At 37.7% G+C, this 19593-nt stretch overlaps 1 protein-coding gene across 2 annotated transcripts in view; it reads left to right on the forward strand.

The window, feature by feature from the left end:
* The window catches only part of LOC146730298 (alpha-2-macroglobulin receptor-associated protein-like), a 37882-nt gene extending 27519 nt beyond the window's left edge, over window positions 1-10363 (forward strand). Inside the window, exons 5-7 of one of the 2 annotated variants that reach the window (XM_085493988.1) lie at window positions 4709-4953; window positions 7017-7178; window positions 7682-7744. In XM_085493988.1, coding sequence (XP_085350114.1) covers window positions 4709-4953; window positions 7017-7178; window positions 7682-7729 — 455 coding nt within the window. In that variant the 3' untranslated portion in view covers window positions 7730-7744. Of the gene's footprint in view, window positions 1-4708; window positions 4954-7016; window positions 7179-7681 lie in introns of those variants that run through there. The other variant, XM_085493987.1, reaches the window with a different exon arrangement.
* Window positions 10364-19593: the final 9230 nt, after the last annotated feature.

Consider the following 19593-nt stretch of genomic DNA (forward strand, 5'->3'; position numbering starts at 1 on the left):
ATGTACTTTCGTTGTTCATTTCACAGCACGCAACCCTTGAACATTTTTTGAATTGATCCATTGCACTAGATTGCTCTCTGTAGCCGGTGTTTCAAATCAATAGATGTCGATCAACTTTGAACTAGATAGATGTTTGCGTCGCCACATTGAGATAGGGTCGCCTCGATGCGAAGGGTCGAGATGTCCAGGGTGTCTGTGTCGAGATGACCAATTTGGGACGAAGTGTCTTGGGTCGAGATGTCTAGAAATCGGCGATTTCAATGAATATAGATTTAGAATATCAATACATGTCAACACTCGCCACAAGAAAATATGCCGCTAAGACATCGGAGGCGAGGACTTATTTTTATTATTTCACATAGTTCCGATTGATCTAGCGGCCAGACTCGCTCGCACTGGCTTAGTGTAGTCTCGTAGACATTCAACATTTCGCTACATTTCAACACATGTAACTTGAAAACAAGTGGGTAGGACATCGGACTTAATTTTATTTCACACAATGCCGAGGTAGCTAGCACTCGCAACTACATACAAATCGCCACTAGCAACTGCTATTTTTAGCGCTAGCAACTGCCATTTTCGAGCGCTCGCAACTGCCACTTTCGAGCGCTCGCAACTGACACATTTTGCTACTTGCTACTCGCAACTCACCACTCGCAACTGGCGTATTTATGCAACCTTACATACCTCCAGTAGGGTGTGACCGGTGTCTGGGTATTTTCATTGCAGTAGGGTGTGATCAGTGTCTGGGTATTTTCATTGCCGTAGGGTGTGACCGGTGTCTGGGTATTTTCATTGCAGTAGGGTGTGACCGGTGTCTGGGTATTTTCATTGCAGTAGGGTGTGATCGGTGTCTGGGTATTTTCATTGCAGTAGGGTGTGATCGGTGTCTGGGTATTTTCATTGCAGTAGGGTGTGATCGGTGTCTGGGTATTTTCATTGCAGTAGGGTGTGACCGGTGTCTGGGTATTTTCATTGCAGTAGGGTGTGACCGGTGTCTGGGTATTTTCATTGCAGTAGGGTGTGACCGGTGTCTGGGTATTTTCATTGCAGTAGGGTGTGACCGGTGTCTGGGTATTTTCATTGCAGTAGGGTGTGATCGGTGTCTGGGTATTTTCATTGCAGTAGGGTGTGATCGGTGTCTGGGTATTTTCATTGCAGTAGGGTGTGATCGGTGTCTGGGTATTTTCATTGCAGTAGGGTGTGACCGGTGTCTGGGTATTTTCATTGCAGTAGGGTGTGACCGGTGTCTGGGTATTTTCATTGCAGTAGGGTGTGATCGGTGTCTGGGTATTTTCATTGCAGTAGGGTGTGACCGGTGTCTGGGTATTTTCATTGCAGTAGGGTATGACTGGTGTCTGGGTATTTTCATTGCAGTAGGGTATGACCGGTGTCTGGGTATTTTCATTGCAGTACGGTATGACTGGTGTCTGGGTATTTTCATTGCAGTAGGGTGTGATCGGTGTCTGGGTATTTTCATTGCAGTAGGGTGTGATCGGTGTCTGGGTATTTTCATTGCAGTAGGGTGTGACCGGTGTCTGGGTATTTTCATTGCAGTAGGGTGTGACCGGTGTCTGGGTATTTTCATTGCAGTAGGGTGTGACCGGTGTCTGGGTATTTTCATTGCAGTAGGGTGTGATCGGTGTCTGGGTATTTTCATTGCAGTAGGGTGTGATCGGTGTCTGGGTATTTTCATTGCAGTAGGGTGTGATCGGTGTCTGGGTATTTTCATTGCAGTAGGGTGTGATCGGTGTTTGGGTATTTTCATTGCAGTAGGGTGTGACCGGTGTCTGGGTATTTTCATTGCAGTAGGGTGTGACCGGTGTCTGGGTATTTTCATTGCAGTAGGGTGTGATCGGTGTCTGGGTATTTTCATTGCAGTAGGGTGTGACCGGTGTCTGGGTATTTTCATTGCAGTAGGGTGTGACCAGTGTCTGGGTATTTTCATTGCAGTAGGGTGTGATCGGTGTCTGGGTATTTTCATTGCAGTAGGGTGTGACCGGTGTCTGGGTATTTTCATTGCAGTAGGGTATGACCGGTGTCTGGGTATTTTCATTGCAGTAGGGTATGACTGGTGTCTGGGTATTTTCATTGCAGTAGGGTGTGATCGGTGTCTGGGTATTTTCATTGCAGTAGGGTGTGACCGGTGTCTGGGTATTTTCATTGCAGTAGGGTGTGATCGGTGTCTGGGTATTTTCATTGCAGTAGGGTGTGACCGGTGTCTGGGTATTTTCATTGCAGTAGGGTATGACTGGTGTCTGGGTATTTTCATTGCAGTACGGTATGACTGGTGTCTGGGTATTTTCATTGCAGTACGGTGTGACTGGTGTCTGGGTATTTTCATTGCAGTAGGGTGTGATCGGTGTCTGGGTATTTTCATTGCAGTAGGGTGTGATCGGTGTCTGGGTATTTTCATTGCAGTAGGGTGTGACCGGTGTCTGGGTATTTTCATTGCAGTAGGGTGTGATCGGTGTCTGGGTATTTTCATTGCAGTAGGGTGTGATCGGTGTCTGGGTATTTTCATTGCAGTAGGGTGTGATCGGTGTCTGGGTATTTTCATTGCAGTAGGGTGTGATCGGTGTCTGGGTATTTTCATTGCAGTAGGGTGTGACCGGTGTCTGGGTATTTTCATTGCAGTAGGGTGTGATCGGTGTCTGGGTATTTTCATTGCAGTAGGGTGTGACCGGTGTCTGCGTATTTTCATTGCAGTAGGGTGTGATCGGTGTCTGGGTATTTTCATTGCAGTAGGGTGTGATCGGTGTCTGGGTATTTTCATTGCAGTAGGGTGTGATCGGTGTCTGGGTATTTTCATTGCAGTAGGGTGTGATCGGTGTCTGGGTATTTTCATTGCAGTAGGGTATGACCGGTGTCTGGGTATTTTCATTGCAGTAGGGTATGACTGGTGTCTGGGTATTTTCATTGCAGTAGGGTGTGATCGGTGTCTGGGTATTTTCATTGCAGTAGGGTGTGACCGGTGTCTGGGTATTTTCATTGCAGTAGGGTGTGACCGGTGTCTGGGTATTTTCATTGCAGTAGGGTGTGATCGGTGTCTGGGTATTTTCATTGCAGTAGGGTGTGATCGGTGTCTGGGTATTTTCATTGCAGTAGGGTGTGACCGGTGTCTGGGTATTTTCATTGCAGTAGGGTGTGATCGGTGTCTGGGTATTTTCATTGCAGTAGGGTGTGACCGGTGTCTGGGTATTTTCATTGCAGTAGGGTGTGACCGGTGTCTGGGTATTTTCATTGCAGTAGGGTGTGATCGGTGTCTGGGTATTTTCATTGCAGTAGGGTGTGATCGGTGTCTGGGTATTTAGGTTGTGGAGTACTCTCTAATTAGGATTGCATTGTGGTAGTATGGGATACTTTCATTCATCTAGTTCACACTACTCTCATGTCTCAAATAAACATAACCCCTGGAATAAACATACCCCTTGGACAAATCTTCAAAATCTAATAAACATACCCCCCCCGGAATACACCTACCCCACAGAAAATTTCCAAAATGACCGGTAAATTGTTCCCTTGCTTCTAAAATGTGCTGTTACTGGTGAATATGCAAACTTTTAACTGTCCCTTGTAATAAGGAATATAAATGGACAACAAATGATGCATTTCTAGCAATATACTTCAAATCTCTGTTTGCCAGGCCGCAAGATTTAATCAAATTGCAAACAAATAATCTTTTAAATAGGTGTCAAGGAGGAGTGAAAGACCTTAATTTGGTTCTATGATAGGCGATTTTGACATTAGTCAATCAAAAAAACTGTTCACATGACAAAAAATAAAAATATTTATATATATTTGTATATTTAATATGCATTATTTTTTTTTAATTTTGTTGGTAACAAAAAGTATATTCTAAAAGAAGTTTCAAATCAAAACAAACATATTGCTTAGTAGCAACTGATCTCGGTCATGCTGAGTTTTACAAGTGAATAACTTACTGTTTTCGAAGTGTTGCAATTGATGATTAGTACTCAGTAGTGATTATTATAATGTACAAAAAATAAATTTGTTGAATTGTTATGAAATTCAACTTAGTTTCATCGTTAACGAGTGATTTCGGTCATATGTAAACGCTCGATGCAAATATGAATGTAGAATCTCTTGCGCAAGCATTGTCTACTTTCCCCTATTGTTAGTGTTGTACTCCCAGCTTCCATAATGTCACTGCGTATCATGAATAATTAATAGTAAAGATTATGCCTCAGAATAAAACAGTCCTGGTCATTTTGCATTGGGACAAGATTGGGCCAAATATTAATTTGCCACAGAAACCATAGAAACCAATTTATGTAAATTTCTCCATATGTGCATGCATACATAAATGCATGGGGTATGGTATTTGCTTGTAACTTAAAATCCAAGTAGGCTGGAAATCTTAGTCCAATAACTAAATTTGCTGCAAGATTGTCATATACTGTAAAATACTTCATTTTCGCTTGGAATAAATTTTCGCTGAAGGAACGATTCAGTGGAAATGAAATCCAGCAAGTATACATTTTTTCCTATTTTTTACATTCAACTTGTCAAACATCAGTGGAGATAAATTCCATACAAAATACCCAAAAAGTCTTTTCAGCGAAAATTAATTCCAGCTAAAATAAAGTATTTTACAGTGTTTCTTTTATTCAATCTGTAGAATTCTACATTCATCCCTGTAACATTTTTTTTTATAATTATAACTTTGTAATTTTCAATTTTCTAGATTTCAATCGGATTGATAAGTTTAATAGACTTGATGTTGATGAAGCCAAGGCAGGCAAAGACCGGAAATTGAAAGAATTAGAGTTAAAATTGAAACACAAGTCATTGAATGATGATTATAAACGATTAGAAATGAAAATGTTGCCAGAAGAAGAGCGTGGAGAATTCGTAGAACCGAGACTTGTTAAGATGTACAAAGATGCTTTGGCTTCTAACTTCACAGAGGATGAGTTACAGTCACTTAAAGTAAGTAAAATGTTTATGATGGGACGGGACGGGATGGGATGGGATGGGATGGGATGGACGAGACACTAGGAATGATGACACAGTTTACACTGTAACACAAATACTGATGACATCACTTGCATCGTGACAATAGGAATGATGACACTGTTTACACTGTGACACAAATACTGATGACAACACTTACACTGAGACATTAGGAATGATAACACTTTACACTGAAATACAAATACTGATGACATTAGGGAATGATAACGGTTAACACTGTAACACAAATACTGATGACATCACTTGTACTGAGACATTAGGAATGATGACACTTTACACTGTGACACAAATACTGATGATATCACTTGCACTGAGACATTAGGAATGATGACACTTTACACTGAAACACAAATACTGATGATATCACTTGCACTGAGACATTAGGAATGATGACACTTTACACTGTAACACAAATACTGATGACATCACTTGCACTGAGACATTAGGAATGATGACACTTTACACTGAAACACAAATACTGATGACATCACTTGCACTGAGACATTAGGAATGATGACACTTTACACTGAAACACAAATACTGATGATATCACTTGCACTGAGACATTAGGAATGATGACACTGTTTACACTGAAACACAAATACTGATGACATCACTTGTACTGAGACATTAGGAATGATGACACTTTACATTGTAACACAAATACTGATGACATCACTTGTACTGAGACATTAGAAATGATGACACTGTTTACACTGAAACACAAATACTGATGACATCACTTGTACTGAGACATTAGAAATGATGACAGTTAACACTAACACAAATACTGATGACATCACTTGTACTGAGACATTAGGAATGATGACACTTTACAGTGTAACACAAATACTGATGACATTAGGAATGATAACGGTTAACACTGTAACACAAATACTGATGACATCACTTGTACTGAGACATTAGGAATGATGACACTTTACACTGTGACACAAATACTGATGATATCACTTGCACTGAGACATTAGGAATGATGACACTACACTGAAACACAAATACTGATGATATCACTTGCACTGAGACATTAGGAATGATGACACTTTACACTGTAACACAAATACTGATGACATTACTTGCACTGAGACATTAGGAATGATGACACTTTACACTGAAACACAAATACTGATGACCTCACTTGTACTGAGACATTAGAAATGATGACAGTTAACACTAACACAAATACTGATGACATCACTTGCATTGAGACATTAGGAATGATGACTCTGTTTACACTGAAACACAAATACTGATGACATCACTTGTACTGAGACATTAGGAATGATGACACTGTTTACACTGAAACACAAATACTGATGACATCACTTGCACCGAGACACCTAGGAATGATTTTTGGTTGCAAAAATAATAAAAGAAACAATTACATTGTATGTATCAAAACACAAGAAATGATGACATCACTTGCCAATGAAACACAAAGATTGATGACGTCACTTGCCAATGTAACACAAAGATTGATGACATTCCTTGCATAGACACTCGTTCAACTTTTATATCACTGAAACATGAATGTTTTAATGTAAATCACTACATTGCAAATATACATTGTATGCACAGAAATATAGATTCATAATTCTTACACTGCCCTCTATTGGTCAATGTTATAAAAACAGAAGATCATTTCATACCACCGTATGATGGTGCCACATTTTCTCTGCTCATTGATCACTTTCCCATTAGTAAAGCAACTAACAATGACCAAACTTTTTTGAATAAAGTTATTTATATGAGCGAATAGTATTCATTTAAGGTACATGAAAGTGTATACATTTTGTTTTTTCTGCAAAATTTTCAGCAAATTTAGTTTTTTTCTACAATTGTTCAGTGATGAGTATTATGGATTAAACTTACTGTGAAATCTCAACATACTAAGATGTTTTTTTTTGTGTGTGTCAGTCAGTCAGTCAGTTAGTTCATGTTCAATTATGTGGAATAAGTAAAAACACAGATTATAGGAATGTTATTTTTTTTCTAAACAGGAAGAATTGAAGCATTTTGAAAGAAAGCTTCAAAAACATGAGAGTCTGCAACATGAAGCACTGCAGGCAGAGATGCACTTTCAGTCAAAAAGAAATTCTGGTGAGAAAGTTGATCCACAGCATCAAAGTTTAAAAGATCGAGTCAAAGATGTGTCAAAAACAGTAAGTACAGAAAAAAAACTTGTATATTGGTATCCATGGCAACAATTTGTTTGCCTTGGCCATGTTGTACTCTTATCGAACTTACTTGCATTTCTTGCTATTTGATTTTACGCATAAGGGGCTGATTATTTTAGTGTTGGATAACATGCCATTCTGCGATCAGTATTCTTGATCAACTGTCAACAATTCTGGAGTTACATGTCACTATCTCTCACTGAATGCAAAGTTCCACTCTACAGCTGTTCTATTTTAGAGCATTAGTTAATGATTCACGACTGCATTCATATTCCAAGTTGTACATGCACAATTTTTTATTAGATTCTACATAGTATAAAGCTCAACAATTTTTGTCAATTTTTATCATGCCATGTGGTGTGTCATGTCTGATTATATTTGATACAAGCCGCTATTCGCAGTGTAGGTCACATGTCATTTGTTTACAATAATTTTGAGCATGTGCTGGGGCATTTTAATATTATAATGCTTTTTTATCTTCCTTGCAGGTTAAGAAATACTTTGCTGATTTCACAGATCGCTACGAGACTCGGTAAACTCGTACTGAATGCTCTATCGGACAAATTCAATATAACTGAACATTTCCTGTGGTCCGACAGTCAAGCGACCTTGCATTGGATTAATAGCAGTAAGAAGTTGCCAGTATTTGTTCAAAATAGAGTGCAAGAAATACGCGACTTCACACAAGAATATAAATACTGTCCAACCGTGGACAACCCCGCGGACTTACTAACGAGAGGTATATCAGCTAATGACCTCCGTTCAAACCCCAAATGGAATTATGGGCCGTCATGGTTACCAGATCAACAAATGTGGCCAACATGGGATGTGAACAATGCTACTCAACTACATGTCAACATCACGAAGGAAGATGACGACCTCGTCAACCCGGATACTACTTCGCCACTCATCAACGCACAAACCGCTCGTCAAGAGACTGATGAAAGTGACAACTCCGGTGTTCAACGTATTATTGACATTTCCAGGTACAATTCACTCGATAAACTGTTGCGTGTGACCGTCTACGTACTGCGATTTGTTAACCGTATAAAACAAATCACTCGCCAGCCAAACTCGGACAATAACAATGATATAATCACATCAACAGAACTTAAGAACGCTAAACTTCTGTGGACAAGAAATGTCCAATCTGAACATTACGGGGATACTATCCAGGCGTTACGCGAACAACGACGCAAGTTCGGACCGCTCATTCGTCAATTGAACTTATTTCTAGACGAGAAGGAAATACTTCACTGTGGAAGTCTTATCCACAACGCACCGCTCGACTATGTGACGAAATACCCGATACTGTTACCGTCATACCATGCATATACACGACTAATTGTGATGAAAGCACACAAACTAAATAAACATTCTGGTGTCCAGTCTACAGTGATCCAGATTCGGCAACAACACTGGATACCCAAAATACGCCAGGTTGTACAGAGTATACTGAGAAGTTGTGTGACGTGTCGCAAGGTCGATGGAAAACCGTTTTCCAACCCCGTTCAAGCACCGCTACCATCATATCGCGTAAATATGATGCCCCCATTTGCCGTGTGTGGAGTTGACTTCACTGGAAGTCTCATAACCAAAACACCTGATGGAAAAATAAATAAAGCCTACGTTTGCTTATTCACTTGTGCAGTGACACGCGCCGTCCATTTGGAAGTTATACCCGACCTGTCAACAAAGACATTTCTACACGCTTTCCGTCGCTTCGCTGCAAGACGTTCACTACCCAGTCATATGTTGTCCGACAACGCGTCCACTTATATATCCGCCGCGGAAGAAATACGCAATCTACTCGATACTTCAGAAGTTCGCGAATATCTTGCTTCGCATCGCGTCGAGTGGACGTTCATCCCGAAACGAGCTCCATGGTTCGGAGGATTCTGGGAAAGGTTAATCGGCATAACCAAGAACGCCATCAAAAAGGTATTGGGCCGTGCGCTAATCACCTTTGATGAACTTTCTACCATAGTTACCGAAATCGAAGCTACTGTTAATGATCGTCCATTAACATACGTGTCTTCCAGCATCGAAGACAACGTCAGTTTGACACCGTCTCATCTGCTCAACGGCCGGTCATTAACACAGTTACCGTACATAAACATTACCGACGATGAACTTTATGACCCCGATTATGACAGTCATACGAAAGTCAACAAACGATATGAACATTTAGTTCGTCTACACATACAATTCTGGCGTCGATGGCAGACAGAATATCTCACCGCACTACGCGAACGTCACCCTACTACCGGTACAAAGAACAATACTATTAAAGTAGGTGATGTTGTCATAGTACACGACGACATTAATCGCCGAGTAAAGTGGCAACTTGCTATAGTAAACAGTCTAGTTTACGGCAAAGATGGACTTGTCCGGTCAGCTGAGGTGAAAACTTCCAATGGTCATATGTCCCGCCCTATTCATAAATTGTTCCCGCTGGAAATTGTATCGAAGGAATTGACATCATCCAGCGATGACACAACACAACCCACTGCCACAGATGGTATCACTAACATGCATGATGAAATCAACATCCCTACCAGTGGAAGTACAGATGATGACACACCATTGCCACAACGCAGACCACATCGTGACGCCGCAGCTGCCGCCAGTGTCAGACTCAAAGATTTTATCTGAACTTTAGTAAAAATCACACTAGATCAGACGTTTACAAGTTCAATTTGTGTTCCCCGGAACTTGAAAAAATGAACTAATAATTATTAGTGAACTCTTTTATCAATCGTTATTCGTTTATTCTCATATATATATATTATTCCTGAATGTGTACTTTTTCTCAAAGTCGGGAGAATGTCGGAGATTCATAATATATATTTGTATTCGTTTTCATATTGCTAATATTATTATTACATGTCATTTCGCTATAGTTAATTCGTTTACCTTTCGCATGAAGGATTCCTCTGAGTAATTCTCGACCAATTAGAATCATTTAATTTCAGCCAATCATTTTACTCTGTATTGTATCTTTTTCTCCCGCGTACTTCATTTTGTATTTCCCGCTTACGTGTTTTCTCTCACGTTCGATACGCACCTATATAAAGGGCTAGTTTCGGAGTTTCGGGGCTCCTTATTCATGTGTTATATGTTTCTATGCCAGTTTATCCAGCAATAAACCATACCGTGTTTTGCATCCACATTGACTGTTTTATTCTGCCATCAAGTTCAACTGAAGCGTATCATTATACCCCACACCAAATGGGGGAGATAGGGTTCTCCCTACCAGAGTTTTTGATAATTCTAAGTTAAAATGGAGCATTCTATGGCTTCCTTGGGGCCAAAATTACTATCAGACAGGTCACAGTTGAAGACTGTGGCCACATGTGATCCCTGGTCAATCAGAGGATCTGCTTCCCAGGGTAAGGGGCACATGGCCATGGCATGAGGGCGCTGCTCCCCTGTTCAAAAAAATCCCTGATGTACGACTGCTGATCCGAAATTTATCAAAACCGGAAATAATTTTACCCTGGACATTTTAGTTTATTTTGAGTTCATGCATAATGGTCATGTTTGTCGGTGGGGAAATCCTAATTCAAATGATTACCTCCAATTTTTATTATTTCTTGTTTATTTGTCACATTATAAGCAATAAATTATTTTTATTATACTTCTAATGTTGCATATTGTTCATTTATTTCCGTTTTAAATTTCCCATTCTATTCCCTGCTGCAGTTCGATCTGCATGTTGTCAATTTTTCGCAAATTTTCTTTCTTTTTTTTTTTACAGGGGATATTCGGGTAAGGCCCACCCCTATTTTTTTTTCAATTTTCCATGTTTTGGCCCCCGGGCTTTTACCCAGATAAATATGGTATAAAAATAATTTTATGTTACGTTGAAATAAACTATAATGGCATAGTTTTAGTAATATTCACGGGCAATCGTACTTGCCCATTTAAATTTTGAACTTAGCATCTTGATACTACAGGTTAGTTTTGTTAATAATCAAAACATGTAGGTCTTGTAACATTGCCGCCATCTTTACAGCGCTTATGTGTCACTGAAATCAAACACACTGGCAGACCATTAACACATAACCTGGCCGATTTCAACCGCTGGCCGAGTTCTGCCGCTGACGAGTTCGGTGGTCACCCACAAATCGATTTGTCCCGCCGGTACAGACCGGTCGATTCAGTAGAAATCAACACCTTTCACACATACGTCATGGAACGAATCGACTCGTGGGACGAATGTGAATTAGAGCGAATTGGCTGTGAATCAAAATAAAGAATCAACTTAGACTTCCGGGGTGCCTAGTCGGTGCCTAGTCCCAGATTTTTAAACATATTCCCTGACGTGACTCCGGTCACTGTCGCTGCAGTTCTGTAGCTCTGGATTTCGCTGGATTTTTTTTTTTGCATTGGTAGTCTGATTCGTTCGTCTATTGGTAATTGCGAAACCCATAGACAAACAAATCAAACTACCGATGCAACAGAAAACGCCAAAAACAGACACCAGCCAAATCCAGAGATATAGAGCTGCAGCTACGGCCACTGCAGACAATCACTAAAAACCAACACAACTCCTCTGATCGACCAAGTGCTACAAGACAAAACCAAATCATTTACCGTTGAACGCTCATCGCATCCTAAAATGTTATAAAAATCTTCTTCATCCGACCTCTTATAGTTGAAAATGTCATCCATTCCTATCCATCAGCAGCATCTAAGCTCGACGTTGCGGGCCGGAAGTATCGGTGGCAGTGTAATTTTTCCCTCCGCCAATCAAATCATTTGTTACATATTCGAGGTCATATAGAGGTCACCGCATATTTGCTTTGCTGTGTGCTTGTAAGTAAGTAAGTAAGTAATTCTTTATTGCTATCGTATCCCATTTGAGATCTTGACAAAAAGTACAATAAAGTCAAAAACATGTAATAATAAAAAAATGAAAATAGAATGAAATACTAAAAATACAGTAAATGAATGAAATAAATACACATCTCACAATAAGAGATAAATGAATAATTGTAATATAATGTAAATAAATGTAAATCTGTGTTTTGTGGGGGTTTTTTTTTGAGGCAGCTGGTACTGAAGTTATTGTTTGATTTTTTGCTCCCTAATCATAAAGCAAGTATAAATGTGTTTTGAAATGTCTTTAATTATGTGATCGTTTTTATTATTTAATATGTTTATTAATGTCTCTCCATGCATTTTATGTTTAGTAAAAAGGCTGGTTCTTTCTTTATCATATAGCTGGCACGTGAAAAGGAAATGTTTCTCATCTTCAATTTCTCCAAGATCACAGACAGGGCATATTCTATCAGAGATGGAGATGTTTTTGTATCTGCCTGATTCAATCTGTAAACGGTGGGCACTTATTCTAAGTTTAGTCATTGCAGCACGATATAGTGGATTTTTAATTATTTGGAGGTATTTCTCAAAAGAAAAATCAGTTTTTATTTCTCTGTATGTTCTCAATTTGTTTTTGTGATGCACGCCCTTATCATCATCAAACATGCATTCTTTACTTTTTTTCTGGAATTGCATTTTAAGTTTTTCTGTGATGTCTTCAATAGTAGCATTGCTGTATTTAATTTGCCCATCTTTCCAGATATTACCTAAATTTAGGTTTTCCAAAATCTTTTTCACACCAGATACCCAGTTTTTAGTACCAGAATCATGCATCTTAATACCAAGCTTGTATGCTTCACATACTAATGTATTTTCAGGCATTTCCTGAACCCTCATCCAATATTTTAACAATTGTTTTGTACCCTGTATTGTAAGAGGGTACCTCCCTAATTCAATTAAACATGGCAAGTTTGAGGCTCTGCTGTTCACCTTTAATAAAAACTTGCAGAATTTGGTATGGAGTTTTTCCATGGGTGTTGACAAATTCCAAAGCTGTTTTGTGTGGGCAATAATATCACTAGACCATATTTCAGTGCAGTATAAGAGAATTGGTCTAACTACTGCGTCAAACATCTTCAAATGAATTCTGAGTGGTGTACAAGTTGCCGAAAATAATAGCTGATTCATTTTGAAGCAGGCCTTAAGAGCTTTGTTTTTTAGGTCTATCTGGGCTTTTTCTAATTTCCCTGTTGTATTTAAATTTATGCCAAGGTAGGTGTATGATGTCACTCTTTCTAGTACATCCTGGTTTATAAAAAATTTATATTTGTCTAGGCGTCTACCTGCTTTGTTAAATATGATTGTTTTAGATTTTTTAATGTTGATCTCCAACTTCCATTTGTGGCAGTATAATTGCAGGGAATTAATCGCATTCTGAAGTCCTGTATTGGTTTCTGAAAGGAGAAGCAAGTCATCTGCATAAAGTAAACATGGAAGTTGGTTATTTAATAAAGTTGGTGGGTCATTGTTTGATGCATTTATATGACTTTTAATATCATTTAAGTATATATTAAAAAGCAGCGGACTTAGACCATCGCCCTGTCTGATGCCTTTCTCAATTGGGAAAGTATTGGTCAAGCCGTTTTTAACCTTCACACATCCAGTAGAGTTTGTATAGATTGCTTTAATAATATTATAAAATTTACCATTGACTCCATTGTTTCTGAGCTTGTGTAAAAGACCCACATGCCAGATGGAGTCAAAGGCCTTTTTGAAATCGATAAAGCATGAAAACAGGTACTTTCCATTGATTGTATATTTTGTTAGCAACTGTTTTAATACAAAAATGTGATCGCGGGTCCCAAATTTTGGCATGAATCCTATCTGCTCTTTGATTATTAAATTTTTTTCCAAGAGATAGTTGCTTAAACGCTGTTTGAGAATGGATGTAAACAATTTGCTTAAAGTGTTGAGGAGAGTTATACCCCTGTAATTACCAGGGTCTGTAGAGTCGCCTTTTTTGAAAATTGGGGTGATGATCCCTAGGTCCCAGGTGTTAGGGTATTGGCCACTAGCTAATATCAAATTAAAAAGTTTATCTAATGATTTTATTAGTGTGTTCCTGCCTGCCTTAATCATTTCATTTGTAATTTTATCAATACCCGGGGCTTTGCCATTTTTTAACTTGTTAATTGCATTATGAATTTCAAGCTGTGAAATAGGATTATCCAGAATATCTATATGGAAACTGTTACCTTGATTTTTTTCATTATCCATGGTTACATTGATATTATTTTGTGATGTTTGAGAATTTAAATTCTGGAAATGTTTAAACCATTTTTGGCTCTCAATGTTTTCATTTTTTGTATCATTCTCATCACATTTTAATTCTTTTATGAGGTCCCAATAATCATTTGGGTTTGATTTACTCAAATTATCTAGTTTATTTAAAATACTGTTATTGAATTCTCTCTTTTTTCTTTTGAGAGAATGTTTGTAATTCTTTTTTAGATTGTAACATTGAGATCTTAATTCTTTATTAAATGGGTCTAAACATAATTTACTGGACAGCTTTTGAATGTCTTTTTTCATAACTGAAAGATCATTGCTGTACCATTTTGGTTTTTTCTTTTTTTTATGCTTTTTTCTTATATTTTTATGGTAATTTTTTTTAAAACTTTTACCAGCTGCCTCAAGATATATGTCAGTTAATAACATGCTTGCAGTGTTAATTGACTGCTGGGTGTTGGAAAAATTTGTATTGTTGAAATTGTTAATTAACCTGTTTATATTTTCGCCCTGTAATGCACAACTGAAACGATACCTTGATTCATTATCCCACATGTATGAAACATTGGTTTGTGCAGTTACATCATCATTTTTATCCTGAGGTTTTTGCAGTGTTCTATCGTATACTGCATTTGTTTCAAACTGACAAGAAATCTGACAGTGGTCAGACAATGACAGATTTAGCTGGTGCACATTAAATAATTTAAATTTGGTAAATAAGTCATTACTGACAATTGTGTAATCAACAATACTGCTACCCTTGCGTTGATGACAGGTAAATTTACCTGTGGTGTCCCCCATACATCTACCATTCAAAATTGTCAAATCAGAGGCTATACAAAGATCCAACAGTAAATCTCCATAGTTGTTTTTCACTGTTAGATCTTGGGAAGCTCTCCTAAGAAAATTATTTGTATCTGAGGACCGGTAGTCAGAATTGTTGTAAATAACAGTGTCTTCATCATTTTTTGTCCTTGCATTAAAGTCCCCAGTCAGAATAATAGAACCAATTTTGGAATATTTTGTGATATCTTTTTCTAATGATTGGAATAAGTTAGGCTCCTTCCAACTGAAAATGCTTGAAAATTGAGGACTTAAATACAAGGTACACAAATAAATGTCAGTGTCCAGATGGAAAAAATTTTTGTCAAGGCAAATCCAAATAAAATCTTCACAACTGCTCTGCATACGTTTTATACCCTTTGCATAAACGTTTTTATAGTACAAAGCAATACCACCAGAATTTGAGTGGGCCTTTTTGTGTTTTTGTGTTCGAAAAGAGTGGAAGACACTGTAATTTGGAATATCTATGTTTGACTCACTATTTGTTTTCGTTTCTACTAAGCTAATAAAATCAAAGTTTCTAACACTATCTAAAAAAATATTATCTTTAACTTTTTTCTCTAAACTACCAAAAATATTCCAAGTTGTAAACTTTAGAATAGCTCTATTTGCTGTATCGGAAGTCATAATTGTAGAATGAAATAAATTGTTTAAAAAAAATTATAAAGCATGAAATAAAAATACCTTAGTCTAGGTCAAGTAATGAGTTATTAATTGTAGTCATTTTGACTTAATTAATACAAAAGAGATTATCTTCTTATATAATTGAAGATATGTGTCAATAGTTCTTCAACTGGATTGTTGTTTCTGTAGTTACGGTTATTGCTGTATTGTCTCTTCTCGCTTCTCGCGAATTCTTCCACATTGTTTTGATTATTGGTGTTTCTTCTATTAATTGGCTTGTGGCTTTGTGCCTTGTAGTTTCTTACTGCTGGATCTGATTCTCTGGTTGTCGAGTGGTTACTTAATTGTGATTTAATAGCACTGTATATGGTTTTTTTCATGTTTGCTACAATGTTCCTGGTTCCTTTGTCGTTGGGATGTACTTTGTCCGCATACAGATGCATCTTTATGTTCTTACCCTTGTCGCGAAAGTTATTGTTTATGTAATATACATTTTCAATATCTTCAGTGATTATCTGCAGAGATCTGTTAAGTTTAACTATGTCTTGGTTAAAGGTGGCTTTATCCACTCTCGGTAATATACTGGATACGTATACTTTGCTGGTTGGGTAGGTATTGCGTGTATGGTTAATCAGCTGCTCATATTTGTTCTGGCATTCATCTAGTGGTATTCTATTGTCTACATCATTTGATCCAATGTTAAATACAATGTTCTGTGGGTTTTTAAACTTAGAATCTCTGATAAATGAGCTTGCATCGTCTAAACCTTTCCGACTTAGTACTTTGACATACGTCTTTCTGGAGGTTGAAAATTTCTGTGGGTCTATACGTTTTATTATAGAATCTCCTACAATCACTGTGTTGTAGCTTCCTTTGTTTGTTTTGTTGTGTTTACCTGGGCAGCTGCTAGAGATGGATGTTTCAGATGCAACTGGTTGTTTTTTCCCACTTCTACTGGTTTTCTCATGTTGTGGAGCAGATATGATATTCTCCCCTCTGTTGTCATCTGATGTTGATGGACTATGGATATTAGGAGGATGTTCATCTAGTACTGCATATCGGTTCTGAGTAGGCACTGTGGCAATAAAAGGATCCGCATTTATGTTCAGCACTGATTTCAGATTATCCATATCTCCAGCCAAAACTGCAGATGGTATGTCTGTTTGTATTCCAACACTAACTTTACTATAAGTTTGGTTGTGTGCCCTTTGAGATGTCACTGTTAGTTTTGTTCAGGCTTGCTTGCATTTTATCCAAGGTTGCTTTTAATTCTCTGCTGTCTTCTTGGGCGAGTTTCTCTTGAGATTCTATTATCGCAAGAGTGTCCAGTTTATCTTGTTGTAAACCATCAAGTTTACTGTGGAGATTAATATAATTAGACTCTATTTCTTCTATTGTTTCCATAAAGCGATTTTCTTTCTGTAGTAACACGTTTCTAGCCTTACTCAGTAGAACTGACTTCATGGGTGACGGAGACGGTGAATTTGGGCTGCTAAGTATATTTTTTGCTGCAGACGAAGTATTATCTGTTTCCTCTAAACAGTCGTTTTTTCTGTCTATATTGTTCACTGACTGAAGGTCACAAGTACATGTTTCCAGATCTGTTTCCTGGGCAGCTTCCGGTAATAGATCGCCATGTTGGCCTAATATACCATGGGCGTCGCCATCTTGGATTTGTTGTTTACTTTTTTGTTCAATTTTGTCGTAACTTTTTTGGGCACAGAAAAGTTCGTTGACTTTACATCTAAGAACTGGATACTCAAGGTCTGCCCATTTTCTTATGTATTTGCCTTGTATATATATAACTCCCGACGAGTAATAGAAACTTACGGTGACTTGTTTGCTGTCGTCTTCCGTGTCCCGATTTCTGTCTATCCATTTCATTTGCATCCCGCCTGTTAAGTTGCACCAGTGTACATTTATATTCTTGTCGTCAAGGAAAGAGTCATCGTACCTTTCTTGTGCTGCCATTAACCAAATCTTAATTCTTTGTGGAGTAGTTCTATAACATATATCGTTAATCTCCGGGCGCGTTTGACCTTTATCAGTGTATTTACCATGTCTCCAATGAATAACATTGTCCGATTCGTCTGGCGACAAGTCTTTTCCCTTTCGTTGAGTTGTTGGCAATGAAGGAAACTCAACCTCATCGATGATAATTGGTTGTTGGGTATTCTTTTTAGGCGAGCCGAGCTCATATATGTAATCATCAACCTTAGTAGATCGCGTCGATCTTTTGTTCTTGTTCTTGATTTCGTCAGTTCCTTTGTTCAGTACAGTGGCCATCTTTGTCCGATGTTACTTAGATGTCAGCATTAAGTTCCCTCGAAAAACACACTTTTCCAACTCTCTTTCAATATAGACTTGATGTTTTGTTGACCAGGAATGTATTATGTAGTTGTATGTAATGTTTTTTGACCTAGATCGGCATTAAAAACGCGAAATTTATCCACTTATTACGGAGCTTCAAAAAAACGTGTCATTACGTAATTTCGTATTAATTCGTGTATTGTGGCCGGGGGGGGGGGGTTTCTTATTTGGGAAGAGGTATAGAACGGTAAAAGAAATACCCACTTTTAGACAATTTTGCGAGAAATGTATTGTTCTATTTTGACATTTATACGGTTTTAACTATTATATTTATTATTTCAGAACAGAATGATGAAATTGTAGACGCCTTTTCACATACTTTTCCTCAAATGAGACCCCTTTTCAGACAATTTTGCGACACATGGTAATTTCTGTTGAAACCGTATCTCAGTGTGGGGTCTTGGTAGGAAATACAACATAGTAACACTTACAAAATTAAAAAAAAAAACAATAAAAATTATGTGTTGGTTGATGTTTGGTATATTTTAAACACGTACCATTCCTCGGAAGGATTTAATTGATTAGGTTAGAGACAAGTCATGGTCGTCATCAATTCATTGTTGTTACTGCATATATTTACAAACCAGGAATCAACGTTTTATATTCTTTATTTATATTTATAGGATTTATATACAAACAATTGTGTTTCCTATATAATCAGAGAAGTGTGTAATATTATTTACATATTATGCAGTAAAATGCGTTATTTATAAATAAATACCATTATATTTAAGTAAGTATTTGTAAATAATAATACAGACTCGTGTATTTCTTATTTCATTGCCAGATAAATGTGAATAAGCGCATTGAATGTAAATAACGAAGCGCGAACATCAAAGTGTAAGAATAATTGCAACTCGACAAATATAACTTTATTTGCAAACCATAGACGTTGGTGGCGTTTTTATGATTAATAAAAACAATGAGGTTCTCAGTTTGTTTATAAATAAATAAATAAATAATGCATACCAGATTTGCACAGAGTCTTTGAATGCAAGTAATACCAATATTGACATGGTTTACAAGTTATATATACCGGAATTGACATTTTTTGGATACTCAGCGCGACTAAAATCATTGTATAGCAAAAACGGTGAAACGCCGTGTGTTTGATTCATAAATAAATGTCTTGGAATACACATATAGGCATTCGAGTATGTATATTGCAGCACAGTTGTTCATATTATAATCATATTAAAATCTCCGCAGATTAAACTGAAACACGACGGAACTTGTTTTCTACGCATTAAACAGAATAAATCGGAAATACTCTTTCACTTCAATTAATATGCTATGTTTGTTTTACTTTTTCCTAACGTTGTTTTGTGTTACGACACGTCGGTATAATGCCGATCCGTGGCTAAATCTGTTGCTGACACGTAGTATTGGCCCCGCGTGTAACGTCAGTATAAACTTAGGGTCAGTTTGTTAGAGGTTATTAGACTAC

This window comes from Saccoglossus kowalevskii, chromosome 19 (genome assembly GCF_978046115.1).
Source record: "Saccoglossus kowalevskii chromosome 19, keSacKowa6.1, whole genome shotgun sequence".
Lineage (NCBI taxonomy): Eukaryota > Metazoa > Hemichordata > Enteropneusta > Harrimaniidae > Saccoglossus > Saccoglossus kowalevskii.